At 39.6% G+C, this 18,837-nt stretch overlaps 1 protein-coding gene across 1 annotated transcript in view; it reads right to left on the bottom strand.

The window, feature by feature from the left end:
• Positions 1-18,837, bottom strand: part of SYNPO2 (synaptopodin 2) — a gene marked incomplete at both ends in the record, with an annotated part of 87,877 nt that overhangs the window by 27,294 nt on the left and 41,746 nt on the right. Inside the window, one exon of the mRNA XM_080344070.1 lies at positions 1,331-1,482. Coding sequence (XP_080200196.1) covers positions 1,331-1,482 — 152 coding nt within the window. The remainder of the gene's footprint in view (positions 1-1,330; positions 1,483-18,837) is intronic.

Below are 18,837 nucleotides of genomic sequence, written 5' to 3'. Positions count from 1 at the left end.
CAAATAGTACAGTGCTGAACCAGAAACAAGAGTATGCACTATGGAAAAGGTAAGCTGTAATCCTCAGCTATCACTGTTCCCCTGATCTCAGCACATCGATCCATTACTCAGCCCAAGACAACATGGACAGGCCATGCAAAATATCCACTCCTTGAGAACATCTTATTTTGAAGGCAGATTGTAACTGAACTACTAGACACTTCAGGAAAGTTCCTTTTGTGCAGGTTGCAGAAAGCACAGAGGAATTTCATGTGCTGTTGAGACATCCCTGGTAACCAGAGGCAAGTGCCTTTTTTGTACCAGAGCCCTTTCAGACTTTCCAGGGTCATTGCTCTGTTAGCTGTTGTCATGAGTCCTGACCCCTTCTGTCCTCCTGCTCCTGCCTGTGGGAGAGCAGACACAGGGAACTGCAGTAGCTGAGGGGAAGCTCTAATTCCTTACAAGGAATGTGGAATTCTCAGGTCTTTTCTTCCTCTTCTTACCCACACTGAAGGCAATTCAGAGTTCATCTTTGAATTCACAAAGTCTGGGGAGAATGCACTTACTATAGGCAGTTGTGAACTCAAGATTGCATATAGCACACTGAATAAAATTACAGAAAGTCACTAGAATAGACTGATGTGCAGTGAGTAGTAATGCTGGCTTCATTGCAAATTTACGTGAAGGTTCTCTAAGAAGCTCAAAGCATTTTCAAGGAAAACTGAAATTCACTATCACTATTTTGTAAATGGAGAAGTTGAGACCCAGAGAGCTGTGACTTGCCCCACCTCATCTAGTGAAATGATAACAGCTCCAGAAATAGAGTTCATTGTTGCCAGACTCTCTCCCCCTCCTGACTGCTGACACATTTTGCCACCCAAGAAGACCATTTGCCATGTCATCATCAAGGCATATCTGTGTAACAGTTTCTCCATCTATACAGTCTTTGCTTTTTGTAAACCTCACTTCCCTATCTATGGGGAAAAACAACACTTCACTGCTTCAAAGGGGTGGAAAGAATCATTGAACTGAAGACTCTCTGGTATGCAGATATGGTAGCAGGCACCTTGTAAGTATTAAGAATACTTAATAAAATAACATCATTACGTTTGGAGACTGTACTCTTAATTCTGTGCCTGAACTGTGCTGTTCAAATTATACACATTAATTCCTTCAGATCAAATCCTCTGTCTTCCTTCCCTATTCTATACAGATAAGCAGAGTTACAAACATAAGAGAACTATAAGAAGCTCACAGTATATGTCTGCAAAATGAGTGCATTCAAAACCAGCATATTCCACATGGTTCACTGAACAGAATTGCACCAAAGCATTCTTGAGCGTTCTTGTACCTCTTGATAAGCATCTGCAGGACGTCAGTCAGGCTTTCCATCAGAACAATGACTTCAGCATAGGTTAAGTCTCCGCAAGGCTGGCCATTGATAGATACCACCTCATCTCCCTCACACAGTCCAGCCTTAGCTGCTTTGCTCTTGCTGCGAACCTACAGTGAGTCAAAAACAAATGCCAAATTGCACAATTAGTCTTCATTTGAAAAGAGCAACAACCATGTCTTCAACTCACTTTTTCTGTACAAAAGAAAAAAGATCGGTATTATTGATCATAAACTAATTTCTAGTAACACAAATTAATAACCTGTCCCAGTTGAAGTTAATACTGTTCTGGCCAATAATAAAAAATACAAGAACTTCTGCTTTACTAAGGTTGTAAGCCAGATGTCAAACAGGCTGGAGTTTTTTATTTTCAGGGAGACATAGAAGTTTAGGACAACAATCAATCAGAGTTTAACAGAAATGCAAAAAAATCTCATTAGTTTCTCCTAAAATGAAAGGCTACTAGAGCTGAAATCTATGCCAAGATTTTAAAAGAAGAATGTATAACTTCAGACTCCTCTGGGCAGAATGTCAGTGTCTAAATGCTGTTAGAGCAGTAGGTGTGTGGACTTCTGATGTATTCTACACTTTTTGTTAGATGCCCAACTGTAGGTTTAGTTGCCAAACTATAAACATCTGAATCACTGGAGATCCTAAATCCATGTTTAGTCATCTGAGTAAGTGCTCAAATTTACTAAAGTTAAGAGATGCCTGTTACGGTTTAGCCTTCCCCATCAAGTACTCATTCAAGAATCTTATGCAGCTTGATTTTTGTTGTTTCACTCCTTTTTGCACTGGCAGCATGTTATAACTTATCATAGTCTTTGTATAACAAAACCTAGACAGCTTTAACACCACTCAAAGTATGCCATACAGTTGACTGCTATTTTTAAAGTACATATTTGGCAAACAGTATGTTATATTAACCAGGATGCTTGCAGGAGTCTATTTTAGAATGACACATACACATAAAAGGGCTGCCCTTGTGCTCTTTGCTTTCAGTCTTCTACCTATCGGTGCGAGTACTGTGGCTTTATACAATATTCAGTTGTGGGTTGATACATTATCCTTATAAATCCTCATAGCATTTTCTTGAAAGTTTTTGAAGTAGTGTAGTTCTACCACATTCACAGCAGCAGAGTCAGTCCACACTGACTCTAGGAAAGTTACTTTTGCTATATGCCAGATCTGAGGGTGCAACTGTCCCACAGGCACATGGAATTAGCCCCAATATACTATTAGGCCATGGGGCTGCTACCTAAGATTAATTTCTGGGGGCAATTTTGAAAAGTTTCTTAGAGTCACGATGATATGTAGAATGAAGAGTGAGACTGCATGTTTTTCTGTGATGGGGCCATATATCTTTGTTGTTTCAATTTATACATACCCCTATGTCATATTATGGCTTTTTGAGCAGTGAAGAAACAGAAGCCTGGTGCATACAGAAGCCAGTTTCTACCTTGCCTTGTTAACATTTACAAATATGGAGTGGTATGCTGCTCTGTTTATCTGCCCCTAGGCAAGAGCATAAACATCCCTGTACTTTGGGAAGAAATGATGGTTTACACAGTGCTTAGAATGTTTTGCTTCATATATGAGCTAGGATTTGGGCTGAGTTTTTGGTTGATGGTTTGTGGTGTTTTGCTTTGTTTTTAATAGGAGGGTATGCTATTAAAATTTTACAAGACATCTTAGATCTGAATGTAAATATTTAATGTGGATGCTAGGGAGAAATTAGAGTGACCTTCTTTCAAAAAACATGTAAACAGCAATTACAGCAACATGTGAATTCTGAAATAGTATAATGTGATGCTTAGATTATGAGAAGAAAACTTCCTGTTTCTTTCTTCTCTGAGAATTTGGAGTCACTTCTGTCATAGATTACCATTCCAGTCTCAGGAAAGAAACTGTTACCCATTCCATAACGTCAGTGATTTATGTCAAAAAGCAGGAGTACAAATGTACCATGTTAATAGGTCTACATGACTTGCTAGATGGCTCAACAAGTTTCATAATATTTAAACAGACTCCTTGGTAGCATTCGAAGAAAATAGACAAAGGCATTGAATTTCCTTTTAAAGTTCTTGAAAGGGCCTCTCAGTCCATTTTGCTGCCTTGTGAATTGTCGAAGGATCACAATTGCGAGGTATTTGGACCTTCATAAAAATCTCAGCCCCTTCTTTGGTCATGCAGGAAAGAAATTACTGTAAGTCCCTATACCTCACTGCCAGCATTTCAGTTCCTATACACACTAGAGCAAATTTTCTGTCAGTATTATACTTCCAGGTTGACCCATATACATGGAACATTTTGCCATTGCAGGATCACACTGGACATGCTGGACCTATTAACTGTTCTCCTGACCATCAGCCTTTTCCCTGGCCTCCCCTAGAGGCACCTGTGCCTCCCAAATTTGAATAATGTCTATATAAGCTCACCTCAGTTTTCTCCTTTTTGTTTGGTGCTTCTATCAGGGGGATAAAAGGGAGGAGAGAGCACTGACAAAAACAGAGTGAAGGCAGGTTGTATAGTAAATAATAGCAGGTTGCTGCTATGGTAGAAATATACCATCATCATTTTTGTGATTTTAGCCTCAGGATGTTACCAGGTTACTCAGTAATATGTAGAGTGTCTTACCAGGCAAGCTGTAATTGTTTTGGGTTTAGTTTATTTGCCTTCATTGGAAACCCACAAAAATGAACAAATTATTTAGTCATGTAAACTAAAACTTTTCAGATTTCTGGGGAAAAAACAACAACAAAACACACACACAGAAGATTTGTGGAAACCAGGATCTTCCTGGTAAAATATGTGTTTGGCAGACATTTTTCTCTCAAAAGAAGTTTTGGCAGAAAGCCTTTGACGAGCCCACTGGGAGACAAAAGCTGCCTTTGTTAGCAGAAATATGACTTGGTGACACTGGGGACATAAGTAAGCTTCATCCAGTTCTTATGAACTTAAAGCAAAGCATATTTTGGTGTAAAGCAGAAGAGATTCTTCCAAAACCGGTGATTTCTCTTGCTTTATAGTGCAGCCCAGGCTTCCTCCGTTACTTGTTTCTCCTATCTGCTTTAGGCTGGAGTTTTCTTTGGGAAGGAAAACTTTTTCTTCCTGTAAAACTTGTGAATGGGATCTCAGTACCAGAAAAATATATTTGTAAGAATTTTCTTAGTTTTTCAATGCTTGCAGTACCGCTGTAACACAGGGAAACTGAGCCTGTACCTTTAATGCTGAACCTGTGAATACAGCAGCTGCCCCTGGCGTATGTTGAAGTCCTTTAGCCCACTTTTCCCTGGTGCTGCCTCTATTGCTTTTCTGCCCCTCAGTCAGGACTCTTCCTTTTTATTACTCAAGTTATGTATAATGCACTTGTTAGAATGCCTTGGTTTTCCTCCAGTCACAACATTTCCATTGAAATGACAATGGAAATATCGACTCTGAATTCCAAAAGTTTTAAAGAAATTGTTATACAAGGTGTATTGACATTGCAGCAGTACTGACCTTAGTGCTATGCATGTTCTGCCTATAAGGAATTTTACACTTCTGAATTTTTAACAGCATTCAAGTGTCATACATAGACAGTTGTACATAAATCTGATTTCAAGTTATTCTGAGCCATTTATTATAATATTCTCTAATTTCAGGTGTTTAGATTGCTGTTGCTAGAAAGTGTGAAGAACAGTGCTGGATTACTTGGACAATTTACCTGAAGTATGTAATTTCTTTTAGTTCCCAGATTACTCTTCTATCCAGAATTTCCCATGAGTGCCCCTTGCTACTTAAAATGTCAAGTGCTGAGCAATTCCTCATATCCACAGAGGTGTTATTCTTAGGGCTAACTTCCTTTGTGAAGAACTTACCCTGTATGCTCCCTGTTATCTGAGCACCAAGAAGACACCAGGAGCCCCTGTGAGCTGCAGGACAAGGCCATGGGAGTTGGGGTGGAGGGGGAGGGGGGGAAAGCTGCTCCCCCCACACCTGACATCTATTCACAATCTGCTGCTGCACAGAGGGACTGGGGGCTGTCCAGAGGCTCTTCAGGAGGCTTCATAAAGGCTTGGGCTGAAAACTGGAAGTAAGTTCTGGGTGTTGGGAGGCACTGGTGAGAGAGCACCTCTCAAAGACACAGGTATGTGGGTGGAAATGTGTGGGATAGTAACTAACTTGCTGTGGGATAGTAACTTGCTGTGGGATGCTGCTAGGGCTGGAGTAGTCATGGGTACCTGCAGCATGTGGAAATTTCATTCTGTTTCTTAATGATTGCAAGATTAATAAACTGAGGAATACACAGCGGCTGTGTCCATGCTAGTGTGGGGCAAAGTAGGGGGTTTGTAGAGGAAGCTAATGCTAAATGCCCAGCCTTTGTGCTGTGTATGCTGTAGTGTTTTTACTTCCAGACCAGCTTTAGTCTCATTCTGTCACCTGGAGACTACTTGCCAGGTAGCATGTACTAAATCTGCTCCTTTGATTTCATCTGAAAGCAGTTTAGTTTGTACAACACAAAACTATTCCATGCTATGAAAAAACATATGGTATACCTAGATAATAGGGAAACTTGCTTCAGAAAATGTAATCCTGATGAAGCTAAAGAGCTGAAGTAGATGCACCTGTTACTTGTTGTGGCTCCAAGTGGATGCATAGACAGCAACTGGGGCTCAGTTTACCAGCTGATGATCTTGGTTGTGCGTCTGAGTCCTATAATAAGCAGATCAGAGAGTGGAGGTATGTTGAACCTGATAACAAGGTCAATGAGTTGTAGTTTAAAGTGAGGCAAATGGGCTTGAGGACACTCTGCAGTCCTGGTCCTACAATTGTGCAACTAAGAAATTGTTAGGATATTTCACAGTCTTGCTTTTACTGGTGACTTTTGGGAAAGATAACATATATCTTAATCTGATTCTGGTGTGCTGCAGGAGTACACACCTGTATCTGAGATGTGTGTTGAAGTGATGTGCTTTGGATGTAGCCTGACAGAGCGATCAGGCTCAATGATTGCTCAGCCTGACCGGGCAATGAGACTGAGAAAATGCATCAGCACAATCCATTTAGCCTAAACTTTTATCTATTGAAGTAAAACTTTTGTGGCTTTAAAATATGTATCTGTTTTTCACAGTGTTATTCACAGTTCAAAGCAAGCTTTCCAAACTGTGAGTTATTCTGCCAAGTATTTATTGATCCTTTTTCAGTTTGCTAGCAGCTTTTAGACAACAGAACAGAAAATATTTCCACTGAATGTAGTGGAAATACACTTCTCTGCTATTGAAGGTCTCTTGTTTGTATAAACACAGTAGATTATTTCATTGAGGGGTCACCTCTGGAAGAACCTATTCAGTTGAATATCCTATCTGATTCCTGAAGCCTCTTCTGAACTGTTGTATGGCCCTCAAGGCTTGAAGCTGGTTTCAGTGAACCTTATTTACACGTGTTAAGTCCTCAGGGAAGCTACAGTTTAAAGTGTTAGTCTTGAGTTTCTGATGGCTGGTCTTGTGTTTTGTTATGTTGAAACATGTTGCCCAGAATAGCATGGCTTACCGGGCAAACTGTAGATCAGTTGTCCATTTTCATTATTGTTTGCTACTTCAGTTATGTCAGCTGCAAACTTTACCAGTAGTGACTTTGTGTTTTCTTTTAGAGTTATGTTTATGTATCAATAACCGAGAGTGAAGGGTGCTTAACAGGGATATGCCCTTTGACTACTGTTATGACCCTGTTGAATAATTATTTCAAATTTAAGGTTACTTTCTCAGATGCAACAGCTATTCAGCTTTTAAAGTAGTATCTTTTACTACAGTAGCAATCTGTGCCCTTAGATGTCTTGCCATTATTAATAATGCAGAACTGTGTTTAAGAAATATCTATTGAATAGTCCCTTTTAATGAAAATAACATTTGGATTACAATACTTATTCTGTATAGTAACTTCAGTCTCACTGTTATCTATTAGAGTAGATTTGTTTAAATGTGGCTGGTGTTGAGGTCTCTTGTGTTTTTCCCCGTGAAATAGGTGACCTATTTTCTGTTTAGAGAAAGTTAATCAGTCTAGGTCTTCACATGATACAGAAATTGTGTATTTTTTTTTATTATTCTATAAGTAGGTTCTACGTACCTGCCACTTTACACAACTTTCTGCATGCAACATTAAGATTTTAGTGTCTCTTTTCAGGGATTGTCTGGCAGGTAACCAAGTAACCATTAGTGAGGGTTTTTTTAGGCCTTCCCCCTGATAGTTATCCTTATACTTGTCTGAGGCAGGAATATGCAGTTTGGTGGTAAGCACAGTTAAAACTTCTCACTTGATGTCAGTATATTGTTTCACACTTGTAAACACAAGTATCAGTTCTGTCTATTTGTGTTCAGAACTGTTTCTGGGTACAGAAGTACCATGTGAATTAAATTACTGTTATAAGGGGGTTTTTTTAGGTTTCCAGAAATACTGATTCTTTTACTCTTGGAAAAAATGTGTCTGAGCACAGAACAAGATGTTTGGTTTCTTAGGTACAACTATTTAATAGTAATGTTAGAGAGATAAAAAAGGGAAAGAAGCAGAGACAGTAGGTATCAGTATGCTGGAAAGGGGGACTCGGGCTAGGAGTATGGAGACACTGCCTCTTCTATGTTCATACTGGTGTCAAAGCAACACATGTTTGATGCACTCTTTTAATAATATTTTTCCCTAAAAGAAACAATTTAAAATTTTAACATTTGACACCCTGAATACAGATCTTGTGTTTCCAAATCCAGAACTTTCTGGATACAGTCAGATATCTTAGCTTTAACAGAAGGTAAAATTAAGCTCAAAATCCAAGTTAAATGGACTATGTACTAGAAATACCAAGGAAGTCAACTGACTTGAATGTGACTTAGTCTTTGCTGTAAAAGAGGTGGTGATTCAAAGTGATTCAAGAGACAGGGCAGTGATGAAGTAATCAAAAATCCAAGCAATTAAAGTTGTATTCTACTTGCTGACAAAGTGATGAATAGTACTGCAGGTGAAGTGTACAAAGTGTATATAGAGCTCAGCTTTTCCACTTAAATAAATGCAACATAGTATTGCCACAATTAAAGGCCTGCCTGCTAGTTGCTGCAATAAATTTAGCTAGCTAGCATATTTCTCTTTAATATGCTTAAGGCCAGCATGAATGAGCTAATGTAGTCAATATTTAGTTTAATTTTATCAGACATTAGCTTGTGCTTTCCAGAAGTTAATTTCTCATTAATTGATTAGCTATGTGTTAGTCATGAAGTTCAGGATCTGGAATCACAGATCGGTGTTTCCTTTAGAGAGTATTTAAAAAAAAAAGACGCTTCAGCACTTCTCTTATGGAACCCTACAGCAAAGGCAGTGGCTAGTGAATGTATTTAAATATATTTAAAAGCTATCTGTCACTCAAATAGAATTAGCAATGTACAATGCTTTATTATGAGCAGGAAGCAGTAGCACTCAGTGGCACAACTAATATTGTATTAGTGGGTTTAGTTGTATGAAATTAGGGCTTTAAAAATGAAGTTACAAATTAATTCAGGCAGTTTATAAATTTGGGCTCTAAGGCCTTGTTTTACAATGTTTATACATGTGGGAGTCCTTTAGACAAAATAAAATAGCTTTCAGTTAGTTAGCTTTTTGGTTTTTAGATATAAACCTCTGTACAGCAAGTTAAGCCTGCCACATAAAGGGTTTGGGTTTTTTAGGGATCCTTTATACAGCTCACGGACTTTAGGCTGGTAAACGCTGACCTTGCTAAGTCAAAATCCTGGGTTTCAGCTCACAACTTAGTGCAAACCAGCATTTCCCAGTGCTCCTCAGTCCAGAGCACCAGCCCTTCCACCAACAGTGTTCTGAACTCTCCCAGGCAGCTTGTGGGACACAGGTGAGGAACTCCATAGTCACATAATCAGTAGAGGTGACACACTGACAAACTTGCATTCCTTCTTTTTTTTGGGAGGGTGGTTTTGTTTTGTTTTTTTTGGAGGGGGGGTTGCTTGCTTGTTTTGGGGGTTTTTGTTGGTTTTTTATTGGGGGGGCATTGTTGTTGATTTTGTGGTTTGTTTTTTATTTTTAAACTCTGGTTTACAATGCGAACATTGGAATGTATTTCCATGTTTATCTGAAAATAAACTGTCAGTTTCTAGCTTTAAATCAATACCTCTGGAAACAAAGATATGGCTTATCAACCAGCCTGTAGATCTTGTTTCATACAAGGAATTAAGGTCTTTCCTGGTATAATTCCATTAAAGATGCTTTGACCCAAATCATGCTTTGAAAGCTAAGTAATGAGTACAAATTATAGGGTGTATGCTTAAAATATTGAGGCAATCGGAAGGAAAAAAGAGAAGAAAAAACAAAACAAACAACCAACAAAAACCTACTAACGCCATAATAAGTTAGACCACCGGTTTTACTGATAAATCTAGGCTTGTGAAGTTGGCCTGTGCTTGTGTGTTATTAATGTCTCTATGAACATGCCATTGAGCTCTTGAGCTTATTCTGGGTTTTCAGGCACATGGAATTGGTTCTTGTACAACAGTTTTTTATGCATTAAATCTGTCTATGCAACACATAGCTTTCTCTTACATGGTTAACATGCAACTCCTATTCTAGTTACACAATAAAAATGCCGTCTTCAGCAAGAAAGCAAATGTCTTCACAGCTATTACCTTGTCATCTCTTCCTCATACTTAGCTCAAGTGTTCAAAACATTGCTCAAAATTTGTCTAAAATTCATCTCTTTAATACTGTGTTTGTGAAGATCATTGGTGACACACGGATATTGGAGATAATGACATGCTTTAGATAGACAGGTGGGCAAATCTAAGGTCAGGAAGTATTTGGTTTTCCTGGCCCACATGTCAGGGTCACAAAACAAGGCACCCTGCAGTTGGTTATCAGACCTTTTTGCCTGTATATGAGGAAAACTGAATGACCTTTGTGTTCTTAGTTTCCTCTTTGAACATGGTTATAAAGAGAAAGTAGTTTTCGGTAGATAGATATAGATGAGCAGACAAGAAAAAGTCATCAGATCTTCAGGCTTGAGGCTCTATGTCCACTTAAATTCATTTGAAATACCAGGTTTTGATCTAAACTGAAGGCCTGGTATTTTAGGCAGACCAGAGCTCAAGGTTGGGGATTAAAATCTTAAGCAAGCTGGGATATATACTATTGAGATAACACTGTCATAAACTGGAGTTTGAGTGGGATGACTTACCTGTATAGGACTATTCTGTATACAGATTCTAAAAATCCATGAGAGCTTTATACATTTTACTGTTAGGGCCTCTTTAGAGCTGGTATACCAAATTTTAGTCTTTTCATTAGCCTTGCCTATATTTGAGTATGAGTCTGCTGCATGGTGTGGCTCAAGCCATTTGCATCTGCGATGCCTGGAGGTGAGTTGCATCAAGCTGATAGCAGTTCCTGTCACCTCCATACTGAATTTCTACACCAGACAAGCTAGTTTCCTTTAGACTCAGTCACAGTGAAAGACAGAGTGTAAAACCTTCAGACAAGGCAAATTCATCAGGGGTGTGAGATCCAACATCTCCCTAGCTCCTCTGTTTGCATGGGCATGCAATAAAGAGCCTTGGCCCTAGAGCACGTTAGGTGCTAAAACTCGAATGCTGTGACATTAGCCAGTATAAATAGACAGTATAAGTATAGTAAAATATAGTGTTCTGTATTTTACCTTTGAAGTTACCGTGTTCCTATTCTTTGGAGAGTGTATGTAGAATTTGCATAGCAGGGCTAGTGAGATGATATAAATGTCTGTAAATTAACTGAGTTAAACAAAGATGCTTGTAAGCTGTCTCCTGAATGCTTTTCCTGAGAGGAAGCTTTGAATAACGAAGTATCTTTGGCTTGCAAGATAAGGACAGAAATATTTCCTGTCACCAAATTCTTCCCTGTAGCAAGATAAAGATATTGGGAATTTGGCAGTTCAGCACACTCTTTTCTGCTTCTAGTCTTAAGAGAGGGCTCCTAGACACATCCAGTGTTGTTGAGATGACTTTCATGTTTGTCTCTGAAGTTAATTATATTTCTAAATGGGTTTCAAAGGGAAAAAATACAACATTAGGGAGATCAAAGGAGAAGAGTTAATATGTTCACTCATATTTTTGTTACTTAATGTTCTTTAGTGTCTGATACAATTCTTGAACTGTTGGATTAAATCTAAAATATCTTTCTAGAAAATGAGGTGGGATGTCACTCTTGGAGTTCATAGGAGTGCTGCCATTTATTGTCACCAAACTCATCATTAGGAAAGTTGAACAGTGGTATATTATTATGGTAGTTTATGGCAAAATATGTGGTATAGGATGTTAAGCTACATGAAGGCACTTTTAAACTTTAAACCCATTGATCTAGTTGACTGAAAGGTTCTGGTTTTAGTTACCAACTCACAGCTAAAGCAAAACTTTAGTCATGGTTTACTCAAGTAAAAGTTCACAGAAGATTCTTGCAGAGGGGTGATCGTACCTCCTGGTTATTGGTTTACTTGTTTAACTCTGTATCGAGTCAGTCCTCCTGTTGTACTGTGCATGTGAAATCACACTTTTGGGCACAGTTTCAGTTTGGCAATGGCTGTCTCCTACTTCCCATAATGTGAGAAGAACTTATATAAAGGTGCAGTTCTCCTCATAGTGTATTTGACAAATACAGAAGAATCTATTTCCTTGATACAGCTCCTTATACCTACTGTCATGGGAGGGTTAAAGAACATGTTTGACCATTTATATATTGATGGAGCACTTGTGCCATTGGAATTGGAGAGCAGACTGATCTCAGTGAAAAGAAAAGCTTGTTCAGTTTCCCAAAAGCTGTGCCTAATGTACTAGTGTATCATCTTGCTAGCAGTTGCCTTTCTCTGGCAGAAATCCAAAGTTAGCAGCTGAAGAAGGGATGAGATAATGACCTCTGAAATATTGAACTGGTATGCTGGCAATGCAGAAAATTTCCCAATAGTGAGCTTGGGTACAGCACTTAGGGTCTCTTTTTCACTTTGTACAACACTTCTACTGTAGTTCAGTGCATAGACTGGCTATGGATTATCTTTTTTTGGAGTGTACTACTGCACACTTGGTGTATCAAAACTAAAATGTGCTGATTTTTCTTTCCTACTAGTGCTGCTGGTGGATTGGTGGACATCTCACAAGGAGAGGAATGATGCTGTTGCCTCTCAGTAGTGGGCTGTGCATTGTCTGCTCTTTTTCTGTTCCCCTTTTCTTCTTGCCCTGCTTGAATAGTGACTGGCTATATGCTTTCTGGCTTATTTTCAAATCTTAACCAACTTTGATATTTCCATGAACATGGCAGCTATGTTTTCATTTCTTCTTTCCCACCACAGAGAGATAATTGAATTGTCAGTGCTTCTTTGGGACGGACAAAGTAATGTGTCCTTACTGAGTGCTTTAGTGTATAGGTAGCATCAAAAGTCTTTTGACTACAGCATAGCTTATGGCCTGAAGAAAAGAATTTGTGTTGATAAGGTTAAAGGAGAATAATATAGCCTAATATAGGCAAGAAATAGAAATGCCTATAATCGGCTTACTGGACAGTTTGAGGCAACATTGGAAGTGCTACAATAGACAGTCCCTGTGGTAAGCATATCCACTGCCTGATCTTGAGCTGAAGTCTTGTCACTGATGCAGCAGAGGAACTGCGATGTACTTGCAGTTAGTATGGTCTTAAGACCATGCACTAAGTTCTTCCAGTAGAAAAACTGGCACATTTCTTATACCAAAATTGCAGTCAAAGGACAGGTAAATTAAAGGTAAAAAGCAAAAGCTGTTATCTGAAAGTGCTTATCTTCTAGTGGTGCTAAAATAATAATAGGGTATGTGCACGGTTTTACAAAGAGAAAAGCATTTCTAGCCTAGACTTATGGCTGCTGGTAGAAAGCAGCAAAGGTATGTGAGAAGTAGCTAAAAACGTAAGTGCTTTCAGACCTGCAATTCAGTTTCTTAAATCAAACAAAAAACCCACACACACTAACTTAAACAACTCCACGATTCTTTTCCTGTTCATCTCCATAAAAGAATGGGAAGGAAAGTGACCCTATTCTTCTTTGTTTAACTGTGAGATACATGATATGAGGTATTTTTAGTCCATTCTGTTGAGGTTGTATCACATCATGCATCACTGTAAAACAAAGATGTATAAGCTAGCTGCAGAACTATAAAGGGGGATAACTGGATGAGGAAGATACTGAACAGGTAAGTCTGAACCATGCCAGCAGTTGCCTTCCTCTGGGAAGAGGAATTGCAGGTCCTTGTAGGCAAACGGAGGGAAAAAGAGAGGAGACAGAAAGAGAGGCAGGGATGCTGCAGTCAGGAGACTGCTCAGCTCTGAAATACATTCATATAGCTTTAGCTATAACTAGAACAAACTGAATACACTAGGTGGTTTAGGAATGGCTTATTTGTCTGTGCTGGAGGCTGGATGGGCCAGCCTTCAGTCTTGACTAAAGCTGGGGTTATAGGCTCCAAATCCAAGGCTGCAGTTGGCAGTAACACAGATGCTGTGGTCAATGCTGAGAGGCTGACTTACTGTCTGTGGCTAAGGTAGAATTGTTGCAAAGTTAAGGACTCATTTGGTTTGACTTCTTTTAACTTGAGGACAGTTTGAGGGCTTCAGTGCTACTTATTGCTTCTAACTCACTGCAATAATTCTGGGTAAAGGAACAGGAGAAAAGAGCAGTGTTCACACAGAGCAAGCTTGCATTCAGCCACCATGAAATGGGTTCCAAGTTTAATAGCTGGTTTCTTTTCTTGCCTTGCCTGCTCTTTGAGCTTTTATGAAGTTTGGGAGTTGTCCTGAGATTTGTCTTTGGAGAACGGAGGCAGGCTTTTGAGTTTAGGCTGCAGCTAGTTTTCTTGTACCTCAGATCTGTGAAATTATCTACATAATCTAGGATAAACTAATTGCTGAGAAGAAGTTTATGAATGAGACTGAAGCAGATTTGAAAGTGCCAGCTGTTACTGGTTACAGAGCCTGCAGAGCCAGTAGGCTGGAATCTGATAATTCACCATTTCTTCCAAGACAAAATTTTGCTGCCCTTTGGCACAGACCTGATCAATAGTAGAGGGTGCATAATCCCAGGAACATCACTGGGAGCTCCAGACCACTTTTGGCATCTTCGTAGCTGTGGGTCAAAGATAGCAAGGAAGAGAGTTGATTTGAATAAGAAAATAGACTCTTACCAGCTGAAAAGTTACCCAGTGCTGTGATAACAATGGTGCTGAGATATGAAAATCTTCTGTCTTGGCAGGAGAATGGTGATTTTTGGAAGGAAAGAGTTTGCTGGAGATCATTGTACTTTTCTGAAATTAATTCAAAGCATGTTTGTGTAATTTGATGGTTTGTCCTGTTGTTACCTGCCTTTCAGACTATGCAATGTTTTGAGAGGAGAACAAGGGATATGTGCAGCTTTTGGGAGGTGGCAGAAAGAGGGGCAACTGGCTTCTTAATTAGTGACAGACAGCTTATAAATCCCTTACTAGCAGGCTTACTGAGCCACTTAGCTACTACTGTGCAAACCCACTCATTCCTAGCTTCATATCCTGTATCAATTACTCTGTCCTGTGTGGCTCCCCTGTCTCACTTTCACTGCATTGGTCGTCTGCCCAGCTTCTATTGAAGTAGGGGGAGAGGGAACAGGCAGAGAGAGAAAAGGAGGGAGGGTTCTCATTACAAATCTGGATATGAGATGACACATTTAATCCTTAGAGCAAAGCAGGTCCAGTGACAGTTCAAATGAAATCGTTGCTCGGTCTCCTCAGCCCATTCCCTGAAATGGCATTGTTTATGACAATCCCTTAACATTATGTCATAAGTTTGCAAATATACAAGTATGGCATATGATCATCCTCCCAAAAGGAATAGCAAAGGCAGCAAGAAGAAACAAATGTCGTCTTGCAGGTTTCTGTTTCAGTGAGGGCTGTAGCTATCACTGTCAATGATGTCAAGGTTATACTGAAATGTGTGCCCCCAGATGATGTATTTCTTGCTACTTGCCTCACTGCTGAGGCAGCAAGTCAGTCAATGCCAGAAGGATCATGAAGAGGTAACTAGAAGCTTTGCCTCACTTCCAAAGGAGAAAGCAGTGGCACCGTGTTTATTAAGAGATCTTCCTCTGTGCACAGTGCTCAGCACATTACAGGATGGGGGTCTTTTGGGACTGCATTAGCACAAACGAGTCAGATTGTTCAAAGAAACCAAATAACATGGCCATCTGGTGAATGCAGTATCTAGATAATATACTTTAAACAGTTATTGTATTATGCACAGATAAAATGGCCAATGTGCTCTTCAAATGAAAGCACAAAGCTCCCAGACTCAGCTGAGCTCAATAGAGGCACTGAGGTCCAGCTGTCATTACTTAGTCATTTGTAGCTGGACTGCTCAACTAAATAAAACATACAGTTAGACTAAAGAAAATGGTCTGCTGCGAAAGCTGGTAGCTCTGTTTACTAGGATTTGGCATTAAACCCCATCATATTGTTCTCTCTTGAATGATTTCTGTTTTGTTCACTTTTCAAAATAACTCAGCTACACTCAAGCTTACCTACGTCCCTGAAAATTCTCTACTGATCAACTTTCAGAATTGCCTGTTTCACTGTTTTGCCCAGATTTCACTATTCCCTGTCATTTCACTACTTGTCTGAGTCCTCGTATCTTAGTTTATGGAAAAAAATTATATTGGCTAATGGCTTTAGCCATGAAACAGATTCAGACAAATTTCCCAGGACTCACTGTTTAAAACAAACAACAGTATGCAATCTATTCATCAGTCTTCTAATTTATGTAGCATCCCTCACACTTAGGGTGTATGTTTTGCAACAGATTTCATTGAACTTTGAAATGGTCATGGTTGAATTGATGCAAAGCATCACATAAAATTCTTTCTTTTTCAATGGCTTATTCTGAAATGGCTTTAATTCAAAATAATTATAAATAGGAATAAGCATGTTTATTACAAAGATTTACTATGTCACTTTCTCAATACTTCCTTGTGTAGGCAATCCTTGAATCCATTTATCAATTTGTTTCATAAAATTGACAGGGAGATTAGTATGCATGAGCTGCCTTTCTGCTCTTACATAAAATGCTGTATAAGGCTACATATCAGAATTCCAGTGTGGAGCCAGCCAGAGTAAAAATGAAGTATCTTGCAAGTAGAGCATGCAACTTGCACTGGAACTGGAGGCCAAAAGATCCTCAAGGTAGGTTAGAATCATATACCCATCTCTTCTTTCAGACGTTAAGATCAGTACTTGCTTGTAGTTCTTCATTTGGAAATAATAGCACTTTCAATTTCATGTTAAATATGTTGCCAGGGGAATATTGGAATAATTTCTTTGGCATGGCAAAGGGATAGTTGTAGTCAGAACATCGAGGAAATGCTGTTTTACTCAGTGTAACTGTGGAGGCTGAGCCAGATTTCTGGCTCTCCTGTCAATAGTCCATCTGTGGCTGTTGCCCTTGCACAGTCGTGTCTGAGCATGTCTGACACAGAGGTGCTGAGCTCTATTTAATACTCCTGGGCTTAGTGCTCTGAAGAATGAGACCTCCTATTCTTACAGTCTCCAATTCAGGCATGTTGGCAGTCAGCTTTTTCTGTCCCTGACTTTAGTAAGAGCAAGTTGTCAGTATTTTCAAAAGCTGGACGAGAGGATTTGTGTTACCTTTGCCCTTTTCTGTGTATTCTCAAGAAGAATATCTGCCTGAGAACTGGACAAACTGCTACACTGATGTGCAAGATTTGTTTGCTTGTTTTCATCTGTCCTCAGTGCAAGAGTTGGGCTTAACTCATGATATCTTGCCCAGTCAGGCAGTCTGGGAACGCTGGCAGTTGCCTATGAGGGCAGCAGGGGGGAAAGAAAGGGTGTTATTTTTGAGGAGCTGTAAATCCAGCACCTTTTGCCAGTGCTGCATTCTCTTTTTATTGCTTGCTTCTAAGAAGCTATTGCTGCAACAGCCCTGGCTGCAAACAAAATCTCATTTACTCAAAAGTTCATGACAGGACAGGTCGTGCATTTTGCACATTTGTGGGACACTTGTAAAAGAAACACACAGTGCACTTTCCAAAAGCTTCGGCTTGAAATGCAACAGTTTCCATGCTGCCTGGAGCTTCAATGTCAAAGAGATTTCTATTTTTAGAGAGAGATTCTACTCAAAGAGCTATATAAGGCTGTGCTGGGGAGACCATTGATTTTTATAATATAAGAATACTTCATTACTCAGTGGGGGAGAAAAAATTCTGTGTAAAACTGGAAAACACTAAAATACTCTGACTTGGATGTCTTTGTAGAGGAGAGGGAACTGAGATGAGAACTGAAGCCCCAGTGTTTGGTTTATAATATTCTAGTTTCTCTCAACTCCTTGAAAAAATTGCTTTAGCCATTAAAAATGCCAGAGAAGGCTCTTTATCATGAGTGATGATGCAAGAGGGAAGAGACAGTTCCAAGCACAGTCTGATGCCAAAAGACTGTGCTAACAGGTGACAACACTGGGAAAACCCAACAAATTACTGTCATGTCCTTCATGGGAAACAAAGTAAGACTCAGCATTACAGATTCAGTGTTTCCAGCTGTTTTTCTTAATTATCCTGAGTACAGAATGCACCTAAACTGATTGGATGCTACACAAAATCATACAGAGTGGTCAAGTGGACTGAGAATAGTAGTCACAGTTAATGGCAGAACAGAGCAGTGTCTGAAATGCTGGCTTTTGGCATGGCTTGCTAGGGAGCCTTCTTCTGAAATCTATTTTTTCCTTGCATAGAATCATCCAGCAAACACAACTGTTACCCTTAATGCCTAGTTTTGTATTAATAGATAGGAAAAAGGACTGAACAGAGTTGGTTAAACCTGTGTTCTCCATTGACTTTCCCAATGTCACTTCTGTTGCAGTTCTAAGAGGAACTGTTTGGCATCCAAGGAGTAATTTCTCTATGAAGCACAGGAGACTTTCTGGTCTGGTTGAACTTCCAGAGGCAGCCCAGGTAACATTTGGTTTAGCAGCTCTTGCCAATGTTAGCACAGCAGTTGGGGCAAATGTGGGTTTGCTTGACTAAGAACTAGATGAGGTAACAGAACTAAAATAGGGACACTGGGCCCATTTCTGCTGTACTCTGACACAGCTCTTGAGGTGAAATCTAAATTAGAGGCAGGACTGAGCTGATGCTGGTTTTAACCTGCATTTGGTTTATAACTTGGGTTTTACATTGTCTTGTTCAGGCAAGTAAAGTTTTGAACAGCTAGACTATCTGAATTAGGGGTGAAAAAATGCAGCAAGTGGACGTGATGTCTGCATTTCAGGGACATGAGGAAAGCCAGCAATCTTGTGTCCCGCACACTGGGTGGTGACAAAGCAGAAGCATAGGCAGCAATTGCCAAGTAGTCTGAGGGAAATTCCTTCATCTGCCCAGTGCACTGAACCAGAAATGGCAGGAGAAACAACACTCTGACATT

Source organism: Nesoenas mayeri, assembly GCF_963082525.1.
Source record: "Nesoenas mayeri genome assembly, chromosome: 4".
In the NCBI taxonomy this organism is placed as follows: Eukaryota; Metazoa; Chordata; class Aves; order Columbiformes; family Columbidae; genus Nesoenas; species Nesoenas mayeri.
This window is presented reverse-complemented; position numbering and strand designations above follow the sequence as displayed.